General features: G+C 44.0%; 1 protein-coding gene, 1 non-coding gene and 8 pseudogenes across 3 annotated transcripts; all 10 read right to left on the minus strand.

Annotated features, from left to right (window-relative positions):
* Positions 1 to 1,345: 1,345 nt before the first annotated feature.
* Positions 1,346 to 1,464, minus strand: LOC113462194 (5S ribosomal RNA; annotated as a pseudogene).
* A 245-nt stretch (positions 1,465 to 1,709) lies between these two features.
* On the minus strand, positions 1,710 to 1,828 carry LOC113462193 (5S ribosomal RNA; annotated as a pseudogene).
* A 247-nt stretch (positions 1,829 to 2,075) lies between these two features.
* LOC120106437 (5S ribosomal RNA) lies at positions 2,076 to 2,194 on the minus strand (annotated as a pseudogene).
* A 247-nt stretch (positions 2,195 to 2,441) lies between these two features.
* Positions 2,442 to 2,560, minus strand: LOC120106439 (5S ribosomal RNA; annotated as a pseudogene).
* A 247-nt stretch (positions 2,561 to 2,807) lies between these two features.
* Positions 2,808 to 2,926, minus strand: LOC120106438 (5S ribosomal RNA; annotated as a pseudogene).
* Positions 2,927 to 4,506: 1,580 nt separating this feature from the next.
* LOC120106433 (5S ribosomal RNA) lies at positions 4,507 to 4,625 on the minus strand. Its single transcript, XR_005508586.2, has one exon. It is a non-coding gene; the product is annotated as a 5S ribosomal RNA (ribosomal RNA).
* A 255-nt stretch (positions 4,626 to 4,880) lies between these two features.
* LOC120106436 (5S ribosomal RNA) lies at positions 4,881 to 4,999 on the minus strand (annotated as a pseudogene).
* A 244-nt stretch (positions 5,000 to 5,243) lies between these two features.
* LOC120106435 (5S ribosomal RNA) lies at positions 5,244 to 5,362 on the minus strand (annotated as a pseudogene).
* Positions 5,363 to 5,608: 246 nt separating this feature from the next.
* LOC113461345 (5S ribosomal RNA) lies at positions 5,609 to 5,727 on the minus strand (annotated as a pseudogene).
* A 6,106-nt stretch (positions 5,728 to 11,833) lies between these two features.
* Positions 11,834 to 15,834, minus strand: LOC103697514 (uncharacterized). 2 transcript variants are annotated; one of them, XM_039119410.3, is made up of 2 exons: positions 13,513 to 15,834; positions 11,834 to 13,438 (listed from the first exon to the last, which is right to left on the minus strand). In XM_039119410.3, exons 1-2 carry the CDS (start codon positions 15,357 to 15,359, stop codon positions 13,390 to 13,392), a joined length of 1,896 nt encoding a protein of 631 aa, XP_038975338.2. In that variant the 5' UTR covers positions 15,360 to 15,834; the 3' UTR covers positions 11,834 to 13,389. The 2 variants fall into 2 exon arrangements, with proteins under 2 accessions (XP_038975338.2, XP_088575962.1); XM_088719836.2 differs by having other exon boundaries at positions 12,258 to 15,664.
* Positions 15,835 to 17,855: the final 2,021 nt, after the last annotated feature.

Consider the following 17,855-nt stretch of genomic DNA (forward strand, 5'->3'; position numbering starts at 1 on the left):
CTCAAACGGAACCCCGTTCACACCGCTGTGCCAATCGTTCTCGGTTTGGACCACCAGCAACAATCTCGATATGGCGTTGCGTGGTATCCATCTTCTCCATTAATTGCTGTTGGCTCTGCTGCATAGTTGTTTGGTTCCCATGCAAGAACTCTAAGAGACGGTTGGTGGAATCAAGATCGGGTCTCAGGTCCGCCGAGGCCGCGGGTGATCGCGAGCCTTCTTGATGTGGGTCGACGCCCTCTGAAGATGCCGCTTCTTGCTGCTTCAAGGTTGTGAAGCGGGTGTTCACCATCTTCCAAGGCTAAGAATTGAACTGCTCTGATACCAAATTGATGCAATCCGATAGAATTTGATCCGTATCTCAAGATTCTTGACTCTTCTTGATTTCTGAGAGGGTGGTTTCGATCTGCTTGCAGGCATAATTTTTGAAGATCCACCCGTCAGATCAATCTCTACTTTGGATATGTTGTAGGTCTCCGCGTTAGCTTTCCAATGGTAGGTCGTGGGTCTAGAGGCGATGTCGGGATCTCGAGATATCAGCCTCCGACTGACGACTGCATAGGGGAGGACGGGCTGATAATCTGACGGAATGGAGTTGTTGGTAGAGGCTGGTAGGGATCAAGGAGGAGAGGAAGAAGATTGAGAAGGTGGCTGGTCTCTCGGGACAGAGGTGGTGCAGCCGGACGAAGGAGGGGGCGGTGGCCTAGGAAGAGGAGGAAGGCGTCGCAAGAAGAGAGGAGAGAAGGAAGGAGAGCTAGGGCAAAAGCCTTTCAATTAATTCTTTCCCCTGAAATAGGTGCTCACCGCATCTATTTATAGGTGGCTACCTGACCCCTTAACTTGACTTGATCTAATTGAATTCAAGAAACAACTAACCCAAAGCGACTCTAATAAAGGTCAAGTCGGCTAGCCCGAGCAAGACTATGCTGAAACAAAATTAACATCAAGGACTCAAAAGCAAAAATAACCAAATGATTCAGTCCGAGGCGGTCTAGTGGATCCAACCGCATCACCATCCTAGTACTACTCTCGCCCTAACACGCTTAACTGCGGAGTTATGATAGGATCTAGTGCATTAATGCTGGTATGACCGCACCCGTGACATACTCTTCGAAGCGCCCTTTTATAACAAAGCAGCAGACCTTGACGGCTTGCGGCATTCGCGCCGCTGGAGCCATTCTGGCACAGAATTCAACGCTTGGTCCTGCTATGCTGCATGGCACCGCCAGTCTCCAGACTCGGATTATTTTTGGAGCAAAAAAATGATCTAGAGCGAAAAAGCAAAAAAGCCCAAAAATTAGAATTAAATATTGTCAAAAATCCAAAAAGCGAGCAACAAATAAAAGGGGTGCAACACGTGGACTTCCCAGGGGGTCACCCATCTTAGTACTACTCTTGCCCAAGCATGCTTAATTGTGGAGTTTTGATGGAATCTGGTACGTTAGTGCTGGTATGATTGCACCGATGACATATCAATCGAAACTCTCTTTTATAACAAGCAGCAGACTTTGACGGCCCAGGGCAATTGTGCCGTTGGGGCCGTTCTAGTGCAGGATTTAACGTGTAGTCTTGCTATGCTGTATGCCACCACCAGTCTCCAGACTTGGATTATTTTTGGAGGAAAAAAATGATCCAAAGCGGAAAAGCAAAAAGCCCAAAAATTAAAAATAAATATTATCAAAAAATGCAAAATCAGGCAAAAAATAAAAGGGGTGCAACATGAGGACTTTCCAGAGGTTCACCCATCCTAGTACTACTCTCTCCCAAGCACGCTTAACTGTGGAGCTCTGATGGGATCTGGTGCGTTAGTGCCGGTATGATCGCATCCATGACATACCCTTCGAAACTTCCTTTTATAACAAAACAGCAGACCTTGACGGCCCGGGGCAGTCAAGCCGTCAGGGCCATTCTGGCGCAGGTTTCAACGCACAGATCCTACTATACTGCATGGCTCTACTAATCTCCAGACTCGCATTATTTTCAGAGCAAAAAAATGATCCGGAGCGAAAAAGCAAAAAACCCCAAAATTAAAAATCAATGTTATCAAAAAATAAAAAAGGGGGCAAAAAATAAAAGGGGTGCAACACGAAGACTTCTCAGGTTGTCACCCATCCTAGTACTAGTCTCGCCCAAACACGCTTAAATGCGGAGTTCTGATGGGATCTGGTGCATTAGTGCTGATATGATCGCACCAATGACATATCCTTCGAAACTTCCTTTTACAACAAAGCAGCAGACCTTGACGGCCCGGGGCAATCGCGCTGTCAGGGCCGTTCAAGAGCAGGATTCAACACACGGGTCCCACTAAGCTGCATTGCACCGCCAGTCTCCAAACACTGATTGTTTTTGGTGCAAAAAAATGATCCGGCGCGGAAAAACAAAAAGCCCAAAAATTAAAAATAAATATTATCAAAAAATAAAAAATGGGTTAAAAAATAAAAGGGGTGCAACACTATGACTTTTTAAGAGGTCACCCATCCTAATACTACTCTCGCCCAAACACGCTTAACTGCGGAGTTATGATAGGATCCGGTGCATTAGTGCTGGTATGACCACACCCGTGACATACTCTTCGAAGCGCCATTTTATAACAAAGCAGCAAACCTTGACGGCCCGGGGCAGTCGCACCATCGGGGCCGTTCTGGCGCAGGATTCAACGTGCAGGTCCCGCTATGCTGCATGGCACCGCCAGTCTCCAGACTTGGATTATTTTCAGAGCGAAAAAATGATCCGGAGCAGAAAAGCAAAAAAACCCAAAAATTAAAAATAAATATTATCAAAAAATACAAAAGCGGGCAAAAAATAAAAGGGCGCAACATGAGGACTTCCCAGAGGTTCACCCATCCTAATACTAATCTCACCCAAGCACGCTTAACTGTGGAGTTCTGATTGGATCGGGTGCATTAGTGCTGATATAATCGCACTCATGACATACCCTTCGAAACTTCCTTTTACAACAAAGCAGCAAACTTTGACAGCCCAGGGCAGTCGCACCATCGGGGCCATTCTGGTGCAGGATTCAATGCACAGGTCCTGCTATGCTGCATGGCACTGCCAATCTCCAGACTAGCATTATTTTCGGAGTGAAAAAATGATCCAGAGCGAAAAAGCAAAAAGCCCCAAAATTTAAAATAAATATTATCAAAAAATAAAAAAGCGGGCAAAAAATAAAAGGGGGCACGAGGACTTTCTAGGGGGTCACCCATCCTAGTACTACTCTCGCCCAAGCACGCTTAAATAAGGAGTTTAGATAGGTTCCGGTGCATTAGTGCTGGTATGATCGCACCAATGACATATCCTTCAAAACCCCCTTTTATAACAAAGCAGCAGACCTTGACGATCCAGGGCAGTCGTGCCGCCGGAACTATTCTGGCGCAGTATTCAACGCGCGGGTCCCGCTATGCTATGTGGCACCGCCAGTATCCAGACTCGGATTATTTTTGGGGCGAAAAAATGATCGGGTGCGTAAAAACCAAAAGCCCAAAAATTAAAAATAAACATTATCAAAAATTAAAAGGAGGGCAAAAAATAAAATGGGTGCACGAGGACTTCCTATAGGGTCATCCATCATAGTACTACTCTCGCCCAAGCACGCTTAACTGCAGAGTTCTGATTGGATCCGGTGCATTAGTGCTGGTATGATTGAACCAATTTCGTACCCTTCGAAACTTCCTTTTATAATAAAGCAGCAGACCTTGACTGCCCGGGGCTGCCGCACTGCCGGGGTTGTTTTAGCGCAGGATTCAACGCCCGGTCCCACTATGCTACATGGCACCGCCAGTATCCAGACTTGGATTGTTTTTGGAGGGAAAGAATGATTCAGAGCGGAAAAGCTAAAAGCCCAAAAATTAAAAATAAATATTATCAAAAAATAAAAAAAAAGGGTAAAAATTAAAAGGGGTGCAACACGAGGACTTCCTCCAAAAAATAAAAGGGGCCGACCTTGACGACTAGGGGCAGTCGCATCGTCGGGGCTATTCTGGCACAGTATTCAATGCGTGGATCCCGCTATGCTGCGTGGTACCGCCAGTCTCCAGACTCGGATTATTTTTGGGGCAAAAAAATGATCCGATGCGAAAAAGCCAAAAGACCAAAAATTAAAAATAAATATTATCAAAAAATTAAAAAGAAGGCAAAAAATAAAATAGGTGCAACATGAGGACTTTCCAAGGGGTCACCCATCATAGTACTACTCTCGCCCAAGCACGCTTAACTAAGGAGTGATGGGATCCGATGCATTAGTGCTGGTATGATTGCACCAATGACATACCCTTCGAAAGTTCTTTTTATAATAAAGCAGCAGACCTTAACTGCCTAAGGCTATCGCACCGCCGGGGCCATTCTGGCGCAGGATTCAATGCGCGGTCCCGCTATGCTGCATTGCACCGCTAGTTTCGAGACTTGGATTGTTTTCGGAGGGAAAGAATGATCCGAAGCGGAAAAGCGAAAAGCCCAAAAATTAAAAATAAATATTATCAAAAATAAAAAAGCGGATAAAAAATAAAAGAGGTGCAACATGAGGACTTCCCAGGAGGTCACCCATCCTAGTACTACTCTCGCCCAAGCACGCTTAACTGCGGAGTTCTGATGAGATCCGGTTTATTAGTGCTGGTATGATCGCACCCATGACATATCCTTCGAAACTCCCTTTTATAACAAAGTAACAGACCTTGATAGCCCGGGGCAATCGCGCAGTCGGGGCCGTTCTGGCGCAGGATTTAACGTGCGGTCCCACTATGCTGCATGGCACCGCCAGTTTCTAGACTTGGATTATTTTTGGAGGAAAAAAATTATCCGAAGCGGAAAAGCAAAAAGCCCAAAAAGCCCAAAAATTAAAAATAAATATTATCAAAAAGTACAAAAGCGGGCAAAAAATAAAAGGGGTGCAACACGAGGACTTCCTAGGGGTTCACCCATCCTAGTACTACTCTCAACCAAGCACGCTTAACTGTGGAGTTCTGATTGGATCCGGTGCATTAGTGCTGGTATGGTCGTACCCACGACATACCATTCGAAACTCCTTTTTATAACAAAGCAGCAAACTTTGATAGCCTGGGGCAGTCGCGCCGTCGGGGCCATTCTGGCGCAGGATTCAACGCACGGATCCTGTTATGCTGCATGGCACTGCCGGTCACCAGACTCGCATTATTTTCAGAGCAAAAAAATGATCCGGAGCGAAAAAACAAAAAGCCCAAAAATTAAAAATCAATATTATCAAAAAATAAAGGAGGCAAAAAATAAAAGGGGTACAACACGAGGACTTCCCGGGGGGTCATCCATCCTAGTACTACTCTCGCCCAAGCACGCTTAAATGCGGAGTTCCGATGGAATCCGGTGCATTAGTGCTGGTATGATCGCACCAATGACATATCCTTCGAAACCCCTTTTATAACAAAGCAGCAGATCTTGACGGCCCGGGGCAGTCGCGCCGTCGGAGTCGTTCTGGCGCAAGATTCGACGCATGAGTCCCGCTTTGCTGCATGGTACTGCCAGTCTCCAAACTTGGATTGTTTTCGGACCGAAAAAATGATCCGGAGCGAAAAAGCAAAAAAACCCAAAAAATAAAAATAAATATTATCAAAAAATAAAAAATGGGGCAAAAATAAAAGGGGTGCAACACGAGGACTTCTCAAGGGGTCACCCATCCTATTACTACTCTCGCCCAAGCAAGCTTAACTACGGAGTTTTGGAGGGATCCGATGCATTAGTATTGGTATGATCACACACTAGTATAGAGCACTTAAAAAAAGAATAAGAGAAAAGATCTATGGTAGACCAACTGGATCTACTTTAAATACAAACATCTCATACCAAGGAAACTGCAATTAACTGATTTTTCGGACGCATGATGGACATAGGAATGGTCAAAAGGAGACAATATATAAAAGATTAGTGGCGGCACTTGAAGAGAAAGAAATTACTTCAAATAACACCAATAAAGCAAAAGTTTAATTCAAAATTTGATATTTCCTATTCATATGCAACACCTGCATTGAACCATATTCTGGAAACAAATGAAGAATCTATTCTAAATCCAAAGCTTAAGTCAGTCCATTATTTAGCCAGGACAAACTGAGCATGGTAAACAGACAATTAACTACTCTGAAACTTCACCGTGATCGTAACTTTCCTTTAAGAATTGATTCACCTATACACATCAGTACAGTTTGGAATCATTGGAACATAAATAAATTGTTATTTAATTAATGAGGTAGGTGACTTTTATTGTACAACAATTCTAAAATAGTTTTGTGTTTTAACATTTTTAGTTGTTCAAAGAAGTTGGGAATTCATAGCTACAATAAATGCTCAGCTCTGCAAGGTTTAGCCATAGCATGATAGTTCAGAGAGAGAAATGAAGTTGCAATTCACCATATCAAAGATAAATCAGATTAGTAACTTAGATAGAACGCCTTAGCAAGGAACAAAAACTTTAGTACTTGTGACATCAAATCAATTCATTTTCGAAGAGAGATCTTTCTTTTACTATACAATCTGAGTGTTGAAGACACGGGAGATGCAAGATGACTATTCCATGTATTTCGATAAATTTCTTCGGATAAAAATAGCTGCATGTGATGATGAAGTAGATATTACCCCATCCGTCTCCCCTGAAATAAATTACTTCTGATAAAAATGGCTGCATGTGAATGAAGTAGATGTTGAATTAAATCAAATAATTTAAAATTTGAAAACCAAAATTGGTTAACGGCCAAGTGGCAAGTATCCGTGCACAAGCAAGGGAGCAAACATGGAAGAATTTCTAATGAAAGCAAACCATGACAAGTGTCATGTATCCAGCGCAGGAGCAAACATGGAAAGGCCCCTCGAAGAAGGAAGGAAGCATGAACGGCCAAGATGCAATAAGCCGAAGAATCAAAGGAGCACAAGAAGACACGTCATCAATCCGCGGGAGGGAAATCTTCTTTTGACGTGCCTGAGCCTATATAAAGGGCTCTAGGGATCATTTCAAAGTACAATCAAAATTTTCTCTTCTCCCTATTTCAAGAGTCTAGATAAAAAAAAGGCTCTAGGGATCATTGGGGAGAAAAGAAATAAAGAAAATTTTTCTTCTCCTCATAATTTTTCTAAGTTTCTTTTGAGCTATCTGCAAGCGTGAACGTGCTCTTCTTTCTTCCCTGGAGGCACACTGACGGGGAAGACGTGGTTCTGTATTGGGTCGTCGTATCTCTAGGAGATCTGTGCCAGCAGACCCGTGCATGGGGGGCATAAACTTTCCTGGGACAGCGCATCAGCGTGCTTCGATCCACAGGCCATCTTCTCTCTCTTTCTTCATTTTATTATTATATTGTCAAGTTAGTTATTTGCTAGTTTATTCTTCTTATTTATTGTTTTTGAATATTAGAAATATTTAATTATATTTGTGCATCTAGGCTAACAATCCAGAAAAGTTTATGTACGGTTAGCACTAGATTTTAGATTGCAATATTTATTAAATATTTTGCTGTATAATTATAAATTGTTCTATTTTAGCTGTTACACATTTATGCTAGCTTTACTTTAGTACTTAATTTTTCAAGCAAAATAATAGATTGCTTAACCTCTAAGAGGTTTATTAATACCTCCATTTGGACTCCTTACGGAGTAATTTCCAGATTCCATTCAAACGGAAATTCGGAAATTGGTTAATTCATAGGAGCTAGCTTAATATTGCACTTAGGATAAAATTGAACGATATCTAGTGAAATTATCTATTGAATAACGGTGTCTAAGAAAAGCTTGTCAAAAAGGCATACGTGCCTAAGAAAGGCTGGTACTTAAGTGAGCCAAGTGCTCCACCACCGATCTGGAGCTGATCTGGCTATTATTCTTTGGATTTTTCAATTAGACATCTAAAGTTCAATTTAAATATCAGTGCAATAATTTGACATAAACCTTCTCATTTCCACAGGTGTCAAAATTGTGTTAAGCTACAAACTAATGGCTTCCCACGCATCTGAAAATCTTAGTGCTAAACCTGAAAAATTTGATGGTCAAAACTTTAGAAGGTGGCAGAATCAAATGCGGTTCTGGCTCACCACCTTAGGCTTGATCTCCGCCATTGGTGGGTCTAACCCATCTGCTTCACGACCTTCTACTCGCAACAACCTAAACCTTGCTCCTTCTGATGATGCATCCTCCACTAGGACTCCAGAAGAAACCAACTACCACTGTCTTCATAGAATTCTAGGAGCCCTTTCTGATAGGCTTTATGATATTTATTATATAGCTAAGAGTGCCAAATATCTCTGGGATACCTTAGAAAATAAATATGGACTTGATGATGCCGAGGTAAAGAGATTCAAAGCTTCTGACTTTAGCAAGTTTAAATTTGTTGATTCCAAATCTATGAATGATCAAATCCATGAATATGAAACATTGATTCTTCCACTCCAGGCAAATGGAACCCACTTAGATGAGTCTTTCCAAGTTGCCTGTATTATAGACAAACTTCCCTCTACCTGGTCAGACTTTGCCAAGACTTTGAGCCACACCCAAGGTGATCTGTCTCTAACCCAAGTCCTAAATTCTATTAGGATTGAAGAACAACATCGCCTTAGAGAAAAATCTCACTCCTCCAATCCTTTGCCCAAAGTCAACAATGTTGAATCCAAGCCCAAATCCAAAAATCAGAATCGTTTTTTCCGTCCCAACCACAACAAGTCCTTCAAGAAGAAATCATTCAACCATAGGAACTCCTTTCAGCCCAACAACAGAAAACCCAACTTCTCTCAAAACCAGAAGAAAGAGAAAGAAGGAGAATCTGTTCGTTGCTGTTTTGTCTGTGGTCGGACCAACCATATGGCCAACCAATGCTTCTACAAGATCACTACTCCTTGTCAACCTAGAAGTAAGGGTCCTACCACTTCTGGTGCCCAGGCCAACATGGTGACCTGTGGGGCTAACTCCTTTGAGACTGCTATCAGGTCTGTTTCCTTCATACCTGAAGTTAACATGACACAATTAGCACTTGACTGGTGGATTGATACCGGAGCTAGTATACATGTTTGTTCTGATCGCTCCTGGTTTTCATCTTATCAGATCTCATGTAGAGGAACTGTGACCATGGGTAATAATGCTGTGGCGCGCGTGCTTGGAGCGGGACGAGTGGATCTGACACTTATCTTTGGGAAGATCCTTACTCTGCAAGGCGTGCACCACGTTCCAGACATCCGTAGAAATCTAGTTAGTGGATCCTTGCTTGTCCAGCAAGGATACCGAATTGTTTTTGAATCAAATAAAGTTGTTGTAACCCATGGTGTCTCTTTCATCGGAAAAGGTTTTCTTTGTGATGGATTGTTTAAACTCAATGTAATTATTCCATCTATGAATGAAAATTCTATTGTTCTTCATATTGACTCTCCTGTTGTCTGGCATAGTAGGCTGGGACATGTAAACTATAGTTCAATTAAAAGATTAATGCACTTGAATTTAATCCCAAAATCAGAAATTAAGAATAATGATAAATGTGAGATATGTGTAGAGGCCAAATTACCTAAAAAACCCTTTCACTCTGTAAGTAGAGATTCTGATCTCCTTGAACTCATACATAGTGATGTATGTGACTCAGGGAGAACCTCAAGGGGTGGAAACAAATATTTTGTAACTTTCATAGATGACCTTTCTAGATACTATCACCTCTATCTTATCAAAGCTAAAAATGAGGTCTTAAATAAATTCAAAGTCTATAAAGCAGAGGCTGAAAACCAACTAGATAAAAAGATTAAAATCTTAAGGTCTGATAGAGGAGGTGAATATACCTCTTTTGAGCTGACCCAGTTCTGTGAAGAACATGGGATAATTCATGAAGTGACAGCTCCTTATTCACCCCAATCTAATGGAGTAGCTGAGAGAAAGAATAGAACCTTAATGGATATGGTTAACTCTATGTTAATTAGTTCAGGTGCACCAAAAAATCTTTGGGGGGAAGCACTAGTAACTGCATCTTATATCTTGAATAGAATTCCATTCAAACATAATGATAAAACTCCATATGAAATCTGAAAATATAAAAAACCTAACTTAAAATATTTAAAAGTGTGGGGGTGCTTAGCTAAAGTAAAAATTCCAGAAAATAAAAGAAAAAAAATTGGACCCAAAACAATAGATGCAATATTTATAGGATATGCAATTGAGAGTAATGCTAATAGATTTTTAGTGTTTAACTCTCAAATAAATGAAATTAATAACAACACTATAATGGAAGCAAGAGATGCAATCTACTTTGAAAGTATATTTCCTTTTAAAACAAGGATAAATGATCAAATAAATACCAATAATAACAAAGGGACTAGTTCTAGCAGAACCAGATTTAGAGAAGAAGAAAAAGAAACTGAACCTAGAAGAAGTAAAAGAACTAGAGTTGAAAAGAACTTTGGAGAAGACTACTACACATTCCTAATAGAAGGCTCTCCTACTTCTTTAGAGGATGCCTTGAAATCTCTAGATGCCCCCTTCTGGAAAGAAGCAATAGATAATGAAATGCAATCTATAATCCAAAACCATACTTGGGAATTGGCAGACCTACCCCCAGGAAGTAAACCCATAGGGTGTAAATGGATCTTTAAGAAGAAACTTAGGCCAGATGGAACTGTAGACAAATATAAGGCTAGGTTAGTAGCCAAAGGTTTTACTCAAAAATCTGGGATTGACTTCTTTGATGTTTATGCCCCTGTAGCTAGAATCACTACTATTAGGATTCTTGTTGCCTTGGCTTCCATTCATAAGCTGGTTATACATCAAATGAATGTTAAAACTGCTTTCTTGAATGGGGACCTAGATGAAGAGATCTACATGAACCAACCCGAAGGTTTCATTGTCCCAGGTCAAGAGAAAAAGGTATGTAGGTTGATTAGATCTCTTTATGGTCTAAAACAAGCCCCCAAACAATGGCACCTTAAATTTGATGAAATAATTCTAACTAATGGATTTAAAATTAATAACACAGATGAATGTGTATATTATAAAAAGAAGAATAACAAAATTATAATTTTATGTTTATATGTAGATGATATCCTAATTTTTGGATCAGACTTAGAAATTATTAATGAAGTAAAACAATTTTTATCTCTAAAATTTGACATGAAAGATTTAGGACAAGCAGACCTAATCCTTAATACTAAAATCATAGGGAATGAAAATGGAATAACTTTGTCCCAAAGCCACTATGTGGAGAAAATTCTTACAAAGTTTCACTACTCTGATTGTCATCCTGTATCTACTCCCTATAATCCATCTCTTCATCTAAAGAAGAACTTAGGTGATCCAGTCAATCAAAGCTTGTATGCCCAGATCATTGGTTCTTTAGGATTTCTTGCAAATTATACCAGACCTGATATTGCATACTCTGTGCACCGACTAAGTAGATATACTCACAATCCTAATAATGATCATTGGACTGCTCTAGAAAGAATTCTCAGGTACCTTAAGGGTACCATATTTCTAGGATTACACTATTGTGGTTATCCTGCTGTTCTGGAAGGCTATAGTGATGCCAACTGGATCAGTGATACAGTTGACACCAAATCCACCACTGGTTTTGTCTTTCTTTTAGGAGGTGCAGCTGTATCATGGAAGTCTACCAAACAAACTGTAGTGGCTAGGAGCACCATGGAATCTGAAATGATTGCCCTAGATACCACTAGCATTGAAGCCGAGTGGCTTAGAGATCTACTGATTGATTTGCCTATTGAGACTTCACCATTACATTCTATATCTATTCATTGTGACTGCAGATCTGCTATAGATAAATGCAATCAAGAAAATGCAAATGTGAAAATGAATAGGCACTTGAAAGTGCGCCATAAATCATTGAGATGCAAATTAAAGAATAACTTGATTGCACTAAATTTTGTAAGATCCGAAAGGAATCTAGCTGATCAGCTTACCAAAGGATTGTCTAGAACAGTGGTTCTAGAGTTGTCGAGGGGGATGGGGCTAAGCCCATAAGTAAAGTCACCACGGTGGTAACCCAACCTGAAAAGGTTCAATGGGTAGAAACAAGCTAGATAGGTGACTAATGAGGAGCACTATTTGTTTTTCCCATCCCTAGGGCAACAGTGCTCATAAAAAGCAAGGGTTAGGTTGAGTTTTTACTCTTAATGAATCCGAGACCCATGAGGCAGGGTACCTACTTGCTCGTACCCTTTTTCAGGATTCACCTATATGCGTGTAGTCGTGAGGCCGCGACTGTGGGAAGTGGGTTGTTCCCTAATAACACACATGAAGAGATACCTGCGCATGGCCGTAAAGCGCAAACCCGCTTCGAGCATGTTCACGCTATATTATGTGTGCTGTTGATGAAATCTGAGCCATGGACCAAGGTTCAAGGCATAGTCCACCTTGGCTCCACAGAGATAATCAATTGTCACTAAGTGAAGGTTCAAACCGAAAGGTACCTACACCTATTACATAATATAAGATACTCAGCATTTTATTTTATTTTTTTTTAAATTTTATTTTGATTTTAATTTTTTTTAAATATTTAATTTATGTGGGGGATTGTTGAATTAAATCAAATAATTTAAAATTTGAAAACCAAAATTGGTTAACGGCCAAGTGGCAAGCATCCGTGCACAAGCAAGGGAGCAAACATGGAAGAATTTCTAATGAAAGCAAACCATGACAAGTGTCATGTATCCAGCGCAGGAGCAAACATGGAAAGGCCCCTCGAAGAAGGAAGGAAGCATGAACGGCCAAGATGCAATAAGCCGAAGAATCAAAGGAGCATAAGAAGACACGTCATCAATCCGCGGGAGGGGAATCTTCTTTTGACGTGCCTGAGCCTATATAAAGGGCTCTAGGGATCATTTCAAAGTACAATCAAAATTTTCTCTTCTCCCTATTTTAAGAGTCTAGATAAAAAAAAGGCTCTAGGGATCATTGGGGAGAAAAGAAATAAAGAAAATTTTTCTTCTCCTCATAATTTTTCTAAGTTTCTTTTGAGCTATCTGCAAGCGTGAACGTGCTCTTCTTTCTTCCCTGGAGGCACACTGATGGGGAAGACGTGGTTCTGTATTGGGTCGTCGTATCTCTAGGAGATCTGTGCCAGCAGACCCGTGCGTGGGGGGCATAAACTTTCCTGGGACAGCGCATCAGCGTGCTTCGATCCACAGGCCATCTTCTCTCTCTTTCTTCATTTTATTATTATATTGTCAGGTTAGTTATTTGCTAGTTTATTCTTTTTATTTATTGTTTTTGAATATTAGAAATATTTAATTATATTTGTGCATCTAGGCTAACAGTAGATATCACCCTATCCGTCTCCCCCAAACCTATTGTTGACTGGCAGGCCTACAAGTGCAATATAACCTCCCAAACTAGTAATAACATCCTTGAAGGTTTCAGTATCTTGAAGAGCTTTGTTTCCCCAAAGAGCATTATGATTCCTCAATAAACAAGAATATTCTCTTGTTTGATCGAATCGACGTGGTCGCGTCTGTCAAATTGAATTCATTAGTAGCAATCAGGAAGAATTGCAAATCACTGGTGGCAAAAATTCAGAGTTCATACTGTTGCCTATGAGCATGTGCTCCAACCCGGTAAAGCTCAAGCTGGTCGATAGCCTTTGGGAGCAATTCTGTCAGAGAAGGATCCTGCGCCAGCGGAGTACGAGTCACCGAATGATGAGTATTCAAGGCCTTTGCTCGTTCCAGAGCTTCGCTCTTGGGCACATGCAACGCGAAGTAGCAGAGCAGAGTCACTCCAGGCAGCTGCTCCTTGTCACCCGACCGCAGCAGCCTTATCAGCGGTGGCACCCCTGCAAACTCTACAATTGTTTTGGAGTGCTCCAAACAGAGGAAATTCTCTGGACTAGCAAATTTCGCCAATGCCCGGGCTGCTTCGGCGGCCACGTCCGGGTTCCAGTGCCCAAGCTGGAGCACGAGAGGGCTCAAGACTCTAGTCTCGCGAGCTGGGAACGTCCGCGCCAAGCATCCAATAGACTTAATGGCTGCAATTTGGAGGGCTGGGCTGCTCCCCAGCTGAGCTTTCTGCAGAAGCTGCTCCACCACCGATTTGGCTGCCGGGGAGTTCCATTTAAAGGCCGAGCGTCGGAGGTCGGCGTCGGACTCCGCCGCGGCGGTGATCTCCAACAGTGTCATAAGGCAGTGGTGCTGCAGCTCGCCCTTCTCGAGCTCGATGATATTGGAGAGGCAGAGCAGGCCTTTGGTCTCGGCGATCTTGCGGCTGTTGGAGACGCAACCTTTGGAGAGTGTCCAGAGGGCCTCAGCGCAGGCAATCCTGAGGGCAAGCTTCACCTCGGCGCACTCGTTCTCCCGCTCCTTGCGGTGGTGGTGGTAATAGTCCACAGGCCGCGCGGAATTGGAAACCACTCGGCCAACGAGGTTGGAATTGGCCGTCGCCGTTGCCGACATCCCTTGGACGAGGGAGTGGATGGTCGGGGGCTTCTTGGGGGCAGGGCGGGGGTCGTCGAGCGGGACCTCGAAGGAGAGGAGGGAGACGAGTGGACGGACGGCGTTCTCCCGGGCGAACTCCTCGCGGGCGAGGGGCTCGTGCGCGGCCATCCGGGAGACGAGGGCCGCGACGTGGGCCTGGAGGCGCATGGGGGAGTCCGAGAGGACCCTTACGACGGTGGGGATGGCGAGCTCACGGAGGAGCACGGCAACGTGCTCAGGGGCGGAGGCGAGGCTCGCGAGGGCGGTGGCGGCGGCGATCTGGGCGTCGATGGAGGGCCCGTCGCGGAGGAGGGCGAGGAACAGCGGCGCGCCGCCCTCCTCGAGGATGATCTTCTTGTTGCGGTCGTTGTCGAGGGCGAGGTTGGCGAGGGCCTGGGCGGCCTCGGCGCGGTCGGCGGGGTGGTGGGCTGCGGAGTGGATGGTGGCGAGGTAGCTCCAGACCCAGGAGAGGATAGGGTCGGTGCTGGCGATGGGGGGCAGGCTGATGACGGCGCCGGAGTCGTCGTCGGGGGAGTAGATAGAGATGAGCCAGCGGAGGTCGGCAAGGGAGGCGTCGAGGAGGGCGAGGGTCTTGCGGAAGTCGGCGGAACCAGTGGTGATGGTGACGACGCGGCGGAGGACGCCGGAGCGCTTGCAGCGGCGGACGAGGGCGAGGGCGCGCTCGAGGGACTTGGAGGCCTCGGCGAGGACGCGGCGGACGGGGCGATCGTAGGCGGCGGCGCGGCGGGCGGCGGAGCGGAACATGGTGGCCACCTGCTCCGCCAGCCTACCCACCTCCGCGCACTCCGACCTGAACGACTCCGCCTCGTCCACCGCCTTCGCCACCCGCTCCGCCAGGAGGATCGGCAGCGACAGCACCTCTCCCAGCCCCTTGACCGGACCTCCTCCACCCCCGCCTCCTCCTACCCCACCTCTACCGTTCATCATCGTCGTCATCATCATCTTCTATTCTTTCATGCAGATAAATCACGAATCTAAATCACCTTCCTTCGATGTACATCTCTTCTACTAGGAATCTTGGTTTTTTTCTCATCGCCAGCGTGGGGACAGGGCAGGGGACGGGAACCGTGGAGAAAGGAGGCAACTTGGTTGGGGTGGACGACGATTTGACTCAAATTCTACCCTATAAGTCCGCAGCGTGGGCCGACCTCGCTTCAAGGCAAACAAGCCAATGGGCTGGTGGTTATGGTGCTGTCGAATGCGAAGTGGCTGATCTTTATATGGTTACGATTACCGGGAGTTAATTGACCAGATATCAGAATCATCGTGACTAGACATTGGTATGATGGGTGTCAGCTAGAGGTAGCAAAATATGATCCGATCCACCAACCAGATCCGTATTCGATCCGCCAACCAGATCTGTATTCGATCCGCCATAAACAGGTTTGGATTTGGCCTAAAAGGTTCGGGTCGTAAACAAATTGACCCGTTTAACATGTTTATTAATTGGGTCGGATACATATTTTAGAAGTCTGACCCGTTTAACCTGTTTTAAATATAGGTCGGGTCCCTAAGCGGTCGCCTCAGGCCTCGGACCGAAGGAAGGCCCACTGCACTCACAGTCTGCATAGGGAACTTAAAAATTAAAACCAATCCAGCAAACTTATTTTTCCTCAAAGAGCACTATTAGGGCTGAAGTCATTCTCCTTGGTTTATGTCCGAGATCAAGAAGGTCGGTCTGACCTAAGATTGAGTTGACCAATAATTCCCCCATCACTTGCCTCCCACTTTCGAGGCCGAACTGTATTTTAGTTCAGATAACATAAGTCGAGTCATCATCTCGACTGAGGGCAAGACCTTTGGTAGGGGCATTAAATGTGTCGATCGGTCTTCTCGAAGCTTTGCCATATCCAGGATGTCCCAAAATGTCATCATTGCCGGGTCTTCCTCGAGGCATCATTACTGCAGCGATCTTGGCGAGTCACCCGTGCCGTCCCTTGAGCCGACACATGGCTTGATTTGTCTGACTAGCGAAATCGACACTTTGATCAGGGCCATTTGCGCATCTATATAAGGGTGCTTCCTCCCTTCAGTTTATACCTCTTGCTTCGTTTGCTCCACCCACCCGAGTATTCAAGTGTCCAGGCTCCCAGGTGGTGCTCCGGCGAAGTCCTTCATCTTTGGCTCCGATGTCTTTGGTACTCCATTTTTGGTGGGTTTCTATTCCTCAGCTGCTCAGCCACTTCTCCTTATCTTCTCCCTCGCTTTTGTCTTCTTCTGTGTCTTATCCTTAATCTTTTTCTCTGTCTTTTCCTTCATCTTTTTCTTGCCACTATGAGCGGTGTCAAGGCCAATGCACATAGGGGAGTCGGTCGTCTAACTGCTCTTCACGAGCTCGACAATTGTTGACTCTAGGTGAGACTGAGTCTGAAGTCCGGCCGGGTCCGAATTATGAGGCATCCATCCTTAGAAAGAAATGGACCTCATCTGAGCTCAGCATTTTGTGCCCCCTGAGTTCACCTTTAAGCTCGTCAGTCCTGGCAACCGGGTGACCAATCCTTCTTCTTCTCAGCTTGGCCTATATGAGAAGACCTTGAGGGTCGGGCTGAGGCTGCCTCTTTACCTTTTCTTTGTGCAACTGATAAGGCCTTACAGCCTCGTTCTAACCTAGCTGGTGTCGAACTCCTGGCATATCTTAGTTGGTTTTCTTTCTCTTTATTTTCTTTAGAATATCCTGAAAGGAACCCTTGTAGGGTAGCATGCATGATTTTAAAAATTTTCTAAAAATCAACGAAAGCAATTAAAAATTAAACTCTTTAATTTTTATGCATGCATGAGATCTAATCTCTACCATAAAAATAAAAATCAGGATTTAAACATTTATGTAAAACATGAAACTATAGTTGCATGTCTAACATACAATTCTGAAATTTCAGCAACCCTGAAATTTCAGCAACTATGTTAAGATCTAATATTAACATCTAATGAGATCAAATCTCATACCTGATTTGCTAGAAACCTTTGATAACTCCTTGATCACGCTCTATAGCTAACACACATCCGGCCTCTATGGATCGTCCACGCAAAGCTCGAGGAAGATCGACGTCCGCGGGAGTGCTAGCTCGCACGGAGGTGCTGCAATGGCTGAACCTTTCTCTTTCGAAGAAATCAACTTTTGATTATTCTTTGAGAGGATGAAGGATGGAGAGGAAGGAGAGAAGGAGAAGAGGTGGGCAGCTGCTTCTCTGATTTTTCAGAACTTGAATCCTCAAAAATTTTTCATAAGAAACCCCAGGCGTGGGGCTCCTTTTATAGCCAAAGGCCCCACGCCTTTATTGGTTCCAAACGCGCATTCTTGGCATTTGGAAATCCCTAAAAATTAGGGATCTCCATGGGAGGATGGAGAGGGAGTCCGACTCCCTCATCCTTCAATTTAATTCGGCGCATTGACTCCCTAAAAATTAGGGAGTCATGCGCCCCAAATTAATGTTGCCGCAC

This window comes from Phoenix dactylifera, chromosome 4 (assembly GCF_051530095.1).
Source record: "Phoenix dactylifera cultivar Ajwa chromosome 4, Ajwa_hap1_PhDact_Kaust_v1.1, whole genome shotgun sequence".
Lineage (NCBI taxonomy): Eukaryota > Viridiplantae > Streptophyta > Magnoliopsida > Arecales > Arecaceae > Phoenix > Phoenix dactylifera.